The 11355-nt window shown below is 34.2% G+C and overlaps 3 protein-coding genes across 4 annotated transcripts; 1 reads left to right on the forward strand and 2 right to left on the reverse strand.

The window, feature by feature from the left end:
* The first annotated feature begins 216 nt into the window (after window positions 1–216).
* LOC108460889 (ABSCISIC ACID-INSENSITIVE 5-like protein 4) lies at window positions 217–2589 on the forward strand. The gene is made up of 6 exons (XM_053025096.1): window positions 217–292; window positions 418–461; window positions 611–1368; window positions 1592–1663; window positions 1959–1988; window positions 2184–2589. The coding sequence occupies exons 3-6, from the start codon at window positions 688–690 to the stop codon at window positions 2262–2264; spliced, it is 864 nt and encodes a 287-aa protein (XP_052881056.1). The 5' UTR covers window positions 217–292; window positions 418–461; window positions 611–687; the 3' UTR covers window positions 2265–2589.
* A 975-nt stretch (window positions 2590–3564) lies between these two features.
* LOC108461689 (tubby-like F-box protein 8) lies at window positions 3565–6816 on the reverse strand. 2 transcript variants are annotated; one of them, XM_053025098.1, is made up of 6 exons: window positions 6427–6816; window positions 6090–6169; window positions 5305–5729; window positions 5053–5140; window positions 4563–4695; window positions 3565–4487 (listed from the first exon to the last, which is right to left on the reverse strand). In XM_053025098.1, the coding sequence occupies exons 3-6, from the start codon at window positions 5650–5652 to the stop codon at window positions 3791–3793; spliced, it is 1266 nt and encodes a 421-aa protein (XP_052881058.1). In that variant the 5' UTR covers window positions 5653–5729; window positions 6090–6169; window positions 6427–6816; the 3' UTR covers window positions 3565–3790. The 2 variants fall into 2 exon arrangements, with proteins under 2 accessions (XP_052881058.1, XP_017617088.1); XM_017761599.2 differs by having other exon boundaries at window positions 6305–6816.
* Window positions 6817–8405: 1589 nt separating this feature from the next.
* LOC108466595 (WAT1-related protein At1g68170-like) lies at window positions 8406–11021 on the reverse strand. Its single transcript, XM_017766981.2, has 7 exons — window positions 10586–11021; window positions 10349–10408; window positions 9708–9824; window positions 9327–9576; window positions 9011–9169; window positions 8750–8901; window positions 8406–8636 (listed from the first exon to the last, which is right to left on the reverse strand). Exons 1-7 carry the CDS (start codon window positions 10777–10779, stop codon window positions 8423–8425), a joined length of 1146 nt encoding a protein of 381 aa, XP_017622470.1. The 5' UTR covers window positions 10780–11021; the 3' UTR covers window positions 8406–8422.
* Window positions 11022–11355: the final 334 nt, after the last annotated feature.

The raw sequence follows: 11355 nt of genomic DNA on the forward strand, positions 1-11355 counted from the left end.
ATTTCTGGTACACGCTCTTCGTTTCCAACAGCGCGTGTTGTGTACTCTCTTTGAAGCTGCAAAATACATTAGTGCCCCTAGTTATTAAAAAAAAAAAAAAGAAACAATAATTAGGTTGGTGCATGCATATGAAATTATGAATTATGAAATAAAAAACAAAAGTATAGTTGACAAATAAAATAGATTTCTTGTAAGTTAAGGTGTTAACTTTAATATTTGGCGTCTTTTCTCCCATCCCTCGAACCACTGCCAAATTGCAACACTTTCCATTCCTTCTTACACTTCCATATAGGTCTACTGTTTTACTTTTTCTATCATTCAATTAAATAATAATATTTAATTAGTTTTTTATATTTATTTAAGATAACTTAAACCACCTTTTTTTTTTTTTTTAAATTTCCATATATTTTATTTCAGAATTGGGCATATAAATAAAGTGGCGAGGTCACGTTATCCATCTCGTAGGTTCCTCTATCCTTCCTTTCTATTTAAACTGTTGTGGTCACCCTCTCTGCTCTGTTCTGTTCTGCTCTGCTCTTCAACTTTTGCCTTTCTTTCATTTCTCAAAGTAATTCCTTTATTTTCTAAATCCTGTTTTCCATCCTATCAGCGGAAAGAGGAAGAAAAAAGATACACTGTGAGCAAAGGAGCGGAGAAAAGCTGTGAAATATCCCGGGGGGGAGGGTCATGGCGTCCTCTAAGGTGATAACGACAACGTCACAGACCAATCCTGATCTGCCACGTCAGCCATCTCTATGCCCTTCGCTCTCCACTCTCCTCGCCGATCTTCAGAACCAACAAAACAATCAAAACCAATCCCAGAACGGCCTTGGTTCCATGAACATGGACGATCTGTTGAAAAACATCTGCTCCTCCCCACCTCCACCGCCACCTACTTCCGATGCACACCCGCAGTTTGCCGGCGTGTCCATCTCACGCGAAGGTAGTTTCTCGCTCCCGAAGGATGTGGCGAACAAGTCCGTCGACGAGGTTTGGAAGGACATCGTGGTCGGTGGCGACGATCAGAGACAGGGGAATCCACCGGTAGGTATGACTTTGGAGGATTTCTTGACGAAAGCTGGGGCGGTTAGGGAAGAGGATGTCAGGGGAGTTGCTAATCAGGTGGGAGTAGGTGCAGGGGTTTATCCTGTTGACCCGGCCGTTATCAACGGTGGTGGAAATCATTTTTCGGCTTTCGGAAACAGCGGTGGCGTTGATCATCAGAGGTTGGTGGCGGTGGCAGGTGGAGGCGCTAGAGGAAAGCGACGCGCCGTGGAGGCACCGCCTTTGGATAAAGCGACTCAGCAGAAACAGAGGAGGATGATAAAAAACAGAGAATCTGCAGCCAGATCCAGAGAACGCAAACAGGCAGGCTTTCTTTTCTCAAAATCTGTTTGGTTGTCGAGAAAATGGAGAGAAATAGCTCTAGGTTTAATGTCAATCCTATTAATTGCTTTTTCTTCCAACTTTAAAATCTCTATCCTGCAATTGGACAGTTAATTCAAGTTATGATGTTGAAAGTTAGATTTCCCCCCTTGAATTCGATAACTGATTACTTCCCCTTTGTGCTGCTTTATTTGTTGATACATAGGCTTACACGGTTGAATTGGAATCTCTGGTGACACAATTGGAAGAAGAAAAAGCCCGGTTGCTGAGAGAAGAGGTATATAGGCCGCACTATATATGATCTTAGACCATCGTTTTGAAGAATTTCAGTTGCTGCTAAGCTTATTGACTAAAATTGCAATGTTGTCTAAATTATGCTACTAAACTGTTGAGATATTGAAATGATGTATGAAGCCTCGTATAATGAATCATATCATTACATGAGCTGAAACATTTGAGATTCCCCCCGCTTTCCTTTTTAGTCAAGTAGTTAATAGATACCATTCATATTGAAGAATGTATGAATCATTATATGGATGTTTTCGTATTGATTTCTCGATTTACTTTTTCAGGCTGAGCTGAACAAGGCGAGGTTTAAGCAGGTATGCCTCTTCGTCTGTCCATTTTAATTCCATTATTATGTTGCTTCAAATGCATAAATCTTTGGCTGGAGGTTGTAATAAAATGTTTGAGAGTAGATCATTGGTTAATTTGGGTTTTATATGATGACAAATGTTGTATTACATGAAAAATGACGCCAATGTTGGCAATTCTGATGCCTACATCTTGAAATACAGCTGATGGAGAACCTGGTCCCGGTTGTGGAGAAACGAAGACCACCTCGAGTTCTTCGGCGAGTTCATTCTATGCAATGGTAAATATAGTAGTTCATCTTCTTTTTTCTTTAATGTAGATGACAAGGAGAAACAAAAAGCTTTGATAAAAGGAAGTGGTAGAACCAATTAAAAGGAGTGGGGAAGTAGGAAGTTTGTTGAAGCATTTGGGACTTTGTTTTTTGGCATAGAATCCCATTACAGTTGAACTTATATACTTTTGGATATTTTGCTTAGATAATGTAAATAAGAAACAAGTTCATTTGTGTAAAGTATCATATTCCCTCTAATTCTGTCGGATAGTAGGGCTGTGAACTGATCCTCTATACAAACATGTGGTGGTGAACTTCATAAGAATATTCGGGTGGAAGTACTCTTGCTCACTGCCTTTTTTTTTTTTTTTATTCTTTTTCTTTTTGGGTCATGATATGCATAAAAGAGCTTCATAATAAAAGCTGAGCATGATGCCGGTTATGCCAACAGATCAAGATTGTCAGTTTGTTTTTCTACTTTGTATGTCTTCATATTCTACCAAGATTTTGTCTGTAGTCGCATTGTACCCAGATTTAGACCAATGAAATTCGATTTGATTTAAAGAAATCCAAGAAAACTTCAAATTTTAAATTAACTTAAAAACTGATTCAAGTTATTTTAATTCAAGTGGAGTTTTATTTTTTAATTTAATGCAAATATTCTTGATGATTTTGAAAATTATTACGCAAATTGGCGCGTCTAAATTTGGTTTTAATTCAAAATTTAACCAATCATATTTGTAAAAATATATATAAAATTAAAAGTTGTTTTTCAAAATTTTAAAGAATTATAAATATGTATAATTCGATAAGATTTTTCAAAATTTGGAAATAGAATTCCTAAAGTTACAAAAATTAAGAAAGTAATAAAATGACTAAAGTAATTAAAATAAAAATAATAAATTTTCCAAAGTTATTCAAAATGCAAATAATTCTAAAAATCTTGAAAATTTTATTAAAATTTATAAAATATATAATATGAAAAAAAACATAATTTTTTTAAAGTTCTAAAATGTGTATTCTCTCAAATTTACCTGCTCTTTTGGTTGAATTTCAATGAGATTGTCTGTCTTGTTTTTAGTTTAATTCATTTAATTTGTAAAAAAAAAATTAAATTTTGTTGGTAAAATAAGATTCAACTTACCAGATTGCCTCTTTGTTTAAGTACTTGTATGTATTTATACAGGTATATTTTAATATATCGTTTCAAGTTTATTATATTTTAAAATGTTTTTATAATTATAATTTACTTTTATTTCCATAATAAAATATGTTATATATTAATATATTTCAATTATAGATGTACAAGTATGTTTACATGCAAATATAAATTTTATAATTATTAATTAAATTTAATAACTTATTTAAAAATAAAAAATAAAAAAGATTAAGAGAAGTTGGCTTACAAGTTACAAGCAACCCCAAGACAAGGAAATGGAAAAAAGAAAGATGAAAATGGAGAAAAGAAAAAAGAGGAGAAAGTTGAAAGATTTGTCATTCATCTTTTTATGTGTTCCGATGGTCACAAATTTTAGCATTTTATTCACAAGCTAATTTCGTGTCAAAGCTGCTGAGGCAGATTGCAAAAGCCTGAAATGCTGATAGGGGATATCGATAATCCATGGTGAACATATCTTTGCCAACCTTCCCAAACTGTAGGATTACCTTATCCATATCGGGTGGGGCAGGGCCACTGGATGCTGGTTGCGTGGCAGCGATCAACTGAAAGTTCTTAACCGACGCAACTGTTACCCGGCCACGGAAATTCAGGCACCAACACTGTAATTGCTCATGCCATCGAGGGGCCTTGTTTTTGAGGATCAAGGGTTTCATATTCCCATCTCCATCATCTTTATGAGACACACCAACATCTGAAAATCGAGAGCTGCTAAACTCGACCGAATGATCAAGAGACTTAGAAAAGGAAATGCTCCTGAATGAGTCCTCCAAAGGGTGACGAAGAAGCTCTGGCTGGCCAGGGACTGAACCACCTACACCAAGAGCTGAGGCCGGAATAGAATGCATAATACAATGCATCTTCCGTGGGCCTCTGGTACCAAGAACGTTTAATTCGTAACTAATCTGAGCTATGTTATAGCTGCCCGTAGGGACTTTAGGGGAAACTTTCTTGGAGTAAAATCTACGACTCGTTCGGCCTGGTGGAGGAACATGAGAAGAGGCAGTATAGGCAGGCTGGGTATCGTATATTATGAATTTCGTGCCAAGGAAGTTTGACCTGAAACAGAAAAAAGAATTAGCATATGGAAATGCCATATTTACAGTAAAATGTGAGTTCCATTCACATTCATACCTCAGCTTCCCGATGTAACTGCTGCTTGATCTTGAAATGTTGTCAGCATTCATAGAAATTATATACTCAGTGGAAGTAGTCCTGCGTGTCCTTTGTGCGGAAAGAAGGAATTTCCCATTTTCAACAAGTAAGGCTACAAAAGAGAGTAATAAAATGAAAAATAGAGGTGAGTTTAGCCAGAAAGAAGGTTGAAAAATCGAAAAGCAATGTAAGGCACATAAGCAGGCCGGTGGATGTAGATAGTCTTCTCTTGACTGCAAACCAGTTTCATATATATCGAATAATTTATCAAATAGTCATTAATGATAACAGCCTATGTATTCAAGCACGAAATATACAGGTATGCAAACAAGTCGAATCACATTAAAATTACAGCATGCAATACTTCATGAAACACATGCATTATCACAATAAAATTAATAACTTGATCAAATCTACGTTTAACAAAGGCAACTTAATTCAACAAATGGTTGCTGAGAATCATGCTTACCAGGGCTAAGACACAGAAAGAGGTGGTATGTCAGTTTCGATTTATCCCTTTTTATGAAACACTGGATAATCCCATCACGTGGCCCGGGCTGAAATGTCAAACAAGACAGTTAAGAGTTCCAGTCTCAAGTTCTAAATATAGTAAGAATTGGTTACATGTTTCAGCATAATCTCCACATAAATGCAAAGATACAGAATTGTGGTAAATTTGAATTGGAAGGAGACTGATCTATGTTCAGTCCAGTCATCCTACCTGCTTAAGAGACACCGGGAAAGTAAGCTTCCCGCAGAATTCAGGACACTTAACAATGTCTTTGCAGATGACTCTCCATGATTGGCAAACTGAAGCACATGCGACAACACTCTTTCGTGCAGGCCATGTGCTCTCACTCTCTTCCAACCTCTTGATCACATCAGTAAGCAGCTCGTGAGGGAGATTAGCCCAACGGCTGTTCTGAATTACAAGTGGCTCATCATGCAGATCATGTAAAGCACCATGAGATTTTCCTCTATGATGCCCCACCAATCTAACATCAAAACTCCGCCTAGATAAGCTCCCAAAACTATCCCTCACATCACGAACTATGCTACGGAACGACATTTCTCGAGTCAGTTCAATTGCAATACCGGTTGGGAAGATTTCTGATTATAATACTGTCGCTGATTATGTGCCAATGGCTGCCCATAAAACAAACAACTCAGTTCCCACAATAAAGCACCAAGTTATGGAGAAAAGAGAAAATAAAAGATGCCAAAGAGATAAAACCTAAGGCAAATGGAACCCCAGGAACCTAAATAGCTAGAAATTTAACCATCTAACAAGAAACAACCCATTTACGCAAGATCAAGTTTAAATCCTAGAGTCGTAGAACGAGGCACCTGTGATTATACTCGTAAAAAAGAACAATGTATATTTGATGACTTCAATATGTTCTCATCAAATATTTTCCATAAATGGGAGACTACAGAATTATCTCACCCAAAGATATAAGCTGCATACAATAAATTATGTAAGGAAAAAAGTAATAAATAATTTACCTTCCAAAAATGAAGACCTCAATTTCAGAGATGAATCTAATCAAACCGACGTAGTTTTAGTCTCAGAACCCACCACAGATCTGCAAAAAATGAAAAAAGATAAAAATTTGTAAACAAACCCAGATTAAAAAGAACAAAAAAAAGAAGAAGAAGAAGAAGAAGAAGATTTTGAAGAAAATTTTGACGAAGTAGGATGTGATCTGTGATTTATGTACCTGAAAACATGCAGCGAATCCTAAAACAAGATCAAAGAAAACCCAGACAACTTTTCCACATAACAGAACGGTGGGAAAAAAGAAAAGGGGATCAAAGTCAGAACTAAACAGAGTTTTCTTACTTTCTCTTTCTTCTCAACTTTTTCTCGCTATCAGACGAGGATTCCAGATTCATAATAAATTTAGCTGAGCAGCCAACAATTGAATTTTTAAGGGGAAAACAACAATGAAAAAGGGTGATCTAATCTTTCAGTTCTGATTTTAGTTCTTAGGTGGTTGATGTGAATATTTTTTAATAAAAAAAAAGGGAAATAAATATCTCGGTGCATCATGTCTGAGCTACAGAGCTGAAAAGCAGGCTCCAACCAACGACTAAATGCCCCCTTTGACTTTTCCCATTGCGCTATCTGACCGACGGAAACTGCTATGTCGTTTCTCGCATGCTAAACAAAACAAATTAATTAAAGGATTTAATGCATCTTTACATATTTCAACTTTCTTCACTTCATTTCTTTGGTATTTGAATTTGGAAAAATAAAATTATATATTCTTTTAGAAATATAATATATCTTATTATTGCAACATTATTATTTAATTTAAATTTTATAAGAAAATTAAAAGATATTAAAAATTAAAAAATAAAAATAAAAAGAAAAATACAAAAGCAAAATTAAACATAATTAATGTATTATAAAAATACAAAAACACAACAACATCATATTCTTCCAACTAGAGGTGTCTATAGATTAAGTAGGATCAAGCTTGAGACTTAGTTCTAAAATATTTTTTAAGTCTAAACCTATTTTCGAGCCGGTACGACCTATTCAAAAAGTCCATTTTACTATTAAAAATATATTTTTATAATTAAATTTTTATTTAAAAATATTTTTTTTTATTTTTTAAATTGAATTTGAGTCGAGTTTGACCAAATCTTCGTTCAAGCCTAGCATTTGGACAAGTCCAGTTTCAACATAATAACGTTATGGGAGATATAAATCTAACTCATCAATACACAATAACTCAATATCCTATGATATTTCAACTACACCCAAACATTATTTTATGTTAATTAATAGAAGCATTTAATTATAAAAGCATAAATAATGGATTATATAAACATATGATATGTTGAATAACTATCAACAACTCATTATTACCAAAAGCATTGATTAAGCACTTACTATTCATACTAAGCATAATTTAAACATCAAGTTCGAAGTCTCTCTTTTTAACTTCCAAACCAACGTGAAGAGAAAATGATGAAATCTTGTTTTAAGGATTAAAATCTAAAGAAAAGAAATAGAACTGAAATCAAAGTTTATGTCAATAAATTCTCAAGAACACAAGTTCCTCTTCTTCACACCAAAACCAACGGCATTTATGGAAAAATGAAGAAGAAGCTTGGTTTTTTAAGTAAAGAAATAGATAGAAATTTGACTAACCAAATTGAAATGAAACCAAAAGTTGAAAATGAAATTGAGAGAAAATTTGGGAAAGTTTTGAGTAGAAAAACCAAAACTATCGTGAAACAAAGTCTCTAATTGCTCCCTCCATTGAAATTTTCCAAATGGGTATTTTGCTTATATACCCTTGGACTAATTACCACAAAAGAACCTCCTCTCATTCTAGTCCAAGTTTTTACTCCTAAGATATTTGCCTTGCAAATTTTATTTCTCTTACAAATTAGTTTAGTCCTCAGAATTACCAATTCCTTAAAACCCAGCATTAATGAAACTTAGGAATAATATATTCAATTGAGACAAAAATTATTTCCATAAATCCTCTCAATTTACTTTCCTTATTCCTTAATGATTCCCCACACTCTTTAGTGGCTCTCACACCACCTAAGGCGAAACTATTATTTACATCAAAACCTTGTATAGCTTAATTTTTATATCAATTAAAACTTAAACATAAATATTTTGTCACTTCACTTTAATCTAATAATTTTTTAATTAAAAAGATTTAGATTTATTAGCATTAATAAGAATTAATTTAAAGTTGTAAAGTTGATGTTATTTTATTGACAACTTAATTAAGAGTCATCGATTGATCATTTTGCCACAACATTGAATAAACATATATTGGGAAGTTTCTGGCATTTTTCACGATTGAATCCTATTTCATTGGTGAATCTTTACTGACAAAAACACTGTTGTCGTTGTTAATAATACAAGTGTTGTTGTCTAAAGAAGAAGTAACAACAATCTCGATAGTTTTATTTTCTGGAGAAGTGATTGATGCCACTAACTTATTCACCACCTTCGTCTCCTTGCTTTTTCCCCATAACACAACATAAAGTCCCATCACAATTAGCACTGCTCCAATGATGCTGTAATTGCACAAAAGAATTTAAATTTTAAAAAAAAAAATGTTTTTATTTTTATTTTTATTTTATGTATACTATAACCAAATATTTTTGCATTATATATTACATTTACGTACCTTCCAAGGTAGAGCTTTTCTTCAAGGAATAATGTGCCTGCAAGGGCTACTAAGACCACCATTAAAGGGCTGAAAACAGACACATAAAGTGGACCCTTCATCCGCACACACCAAGAGACCACGCTAAACACTAGCCCTGATGCTAAAATTCCCTGCAACAAATAACAATGAATGAACAAAAACTCTCCAAATTCAGACATAAAGCTAAAAGAACCCAGTTACTTAATGATTTAGCTTCAATAATTACTGTAACTAACAGACCGAGTAAGCAACAGTGAGAAGTCTAATATTCCAGTCTAATTTCCACTGACTCATGTCTTTTTCCATGCACAGTGCAAAGGCAACTGCTTGTATGGTTCCAATGATGCATATCAATGCCGTGCTTGAGTAATAACACGGGTAGTTTTCGCTCATTTTAGCCTATAAAACAATCAAACTTCATGGCTTTAGATATAAAACGGAATGTTGTATCAAAGAAGAAAACAAAAGAACTGCATATACTTAAAAGGTCAAACTATGTTATATAATCCATATGTCATGTGTAAATTGCAGACCCTGATGTAAATAATCAAATTACCTGAATGTTCAACCAAAGAGAGTAACTGATGCAGCTAGTGAAAGCTAGCAAAGCGCCCAACAGATGGTGGTTGGTAGAAGGTGCATTTGAGGAGATAGGTCCATGAGAAAGAAGAAGGTGAAAATGGGTTGATCCGATATTAATTTGGAGTCCTTTGTAAAATGTGAGTAGCATTGCCCCACCTACTCCAATTACCGTTCCCAACACCTTTGCCCTCCCTGCCATTGTTCTAAAACCTAGCTTTTCCAATCTGTCATTAAATTGGGTATTGGACCCATCAAAGTTTTAATTAGTGCATTGGATGGCAAGCAGGATGCATGAGTCAAAAGAAGCAAATATGTATGTATGTTTGTATGTATGTATGCATGTATGTATGCATACCCCATAATGATGGCCATAGTGAAAGTTATAGCTGGAGTGAGATTAGCCATGGCGGAAACAAAAGTCGCGGATGTCAAAGCCATGCTTTCTATATACAAATTTTGAGATAGCGTTCCCCTGTAAAAATGCAAACAAATTAGACTAGAGATCAAACGCTATTCACTTTCAGCGCATCCATAATAGCAATTATTTGGAGAAACGGTCTGTGCTGAAATTTTAAGAACGAAAGATCGTCGCCCGACGGCACTGGTCGCCTTGGGGGGCGATGCTTGCGGTGACTATCACAATGGATAGAGAACCAGTTGAGAGAGAAATTGTATAAATGGGAAGTTCACACCGTATGTATATTATATTAGAAAATTAACTTTGGAACGTTAGATTTTAATATAATCTAATATATTATATTATTAAAATTAATAAATTATGATAAATAAAATAATATTATTTTATTCAACTGTAAATCAACATGGAAAAAATTAATTCTAATAAAGCCATATATATATACCCCACTATTATATTCCCAAATATCAACCCAACATCTTAATGCTTATTCTGAATAACCGCTACATTACCTCTTCATTTCATTCCGAAAGCAATGTCAGATTTGAAGCAAATAAACCTGGTAAAACAACTTTACTTACCCAAGTAACGCACAAAGAAATGCTTGAAGAAGTATAGTCCAAGTCAGTTTTGGCCTTTCCCTGCGCAACAATCATTGCAAAAACCAAAGTGAATAATTACCATCTTATATAATTTCCTTCAATCAGTGAAAAAATCTCTGCTACTTGAATCTTTAGGAGTAAAAAACCAAAGTTAAAAAATCTACTATTCTGATTATGCTTAGAAAGCTTCAAAAAATGAAGAAAAAGAGACGAAACCTTTCAACAAGGAGAGCAACAGGAACCATAACAGCAGTGGCGAATAAGAATCTGTAAGCCACGATGATCCTTAAACTCATTCCATCATTTGCAGCCAATTTGTAAAGCACACTAACCCCAGCAAATATGACTTGAATCACCACCATCAACATTGCATGCTTTAGTCCATGCAAAATCTTAATAATCTCTCCCATTTTTCTTTTTAAAACAAAAATCACCCAAGTTGAAAGCAAGCTTTTTGTAGACAATCCTTGGTAAGTAGCTTAGCTAGGGTGACGGTTGTGTGAAAGGAAATGGAAGGCGAGAGATCGGAATTTATAAGCTATAAAAATTCACTGTATACATGTAGTGCCATTGCACGCGCTGTGTTTCCCCACTTTAAACGCAAGCCTTCACTTTGCTTTTCAAGCCTTTTTTTTTTTAATTTTTCCTTCATTTGGTGCCCTTTTGCCAAGCTCCACCTTCCCTTATATGTCAAGCTTGGGAACTCGGGTACCTAGCAATCTTTTTGTCAATTAGTAACGTTATCTATATTTTGTTGACACGCACTCTTTTTTCTAATTTTAGAAAAATGGTTAGATTTTAGTTTTTGTATTTTTTTTAAGTTTAAATTTGAGAGTAATCTTTATAATTTAATTTTTAACTTAATTTAATCTATATATTTTATAATATTATTAATTAATCCGAATAATCAATACTATTAACATTATAACACAATGGTTAAATTTTAATTTTAACCCTAAACTATGTTGAAGCTTATTATTTAATCT

The sequence above is a fragment of the Gossypium arboreum genome, chromosome 2 (genome assembly GCF_025698485.1).
Source record: "Gossypium arboreum isolate Shixiya-1 chromosome 2, ASM2569848v2, whole genome shotgun sequence".
NCBI lineage: Eukaryota > Viridiplantae > Streptophyta > Magnoliopsida > Malvales > Malvaceae > Gossypium > Gossypium arboreum.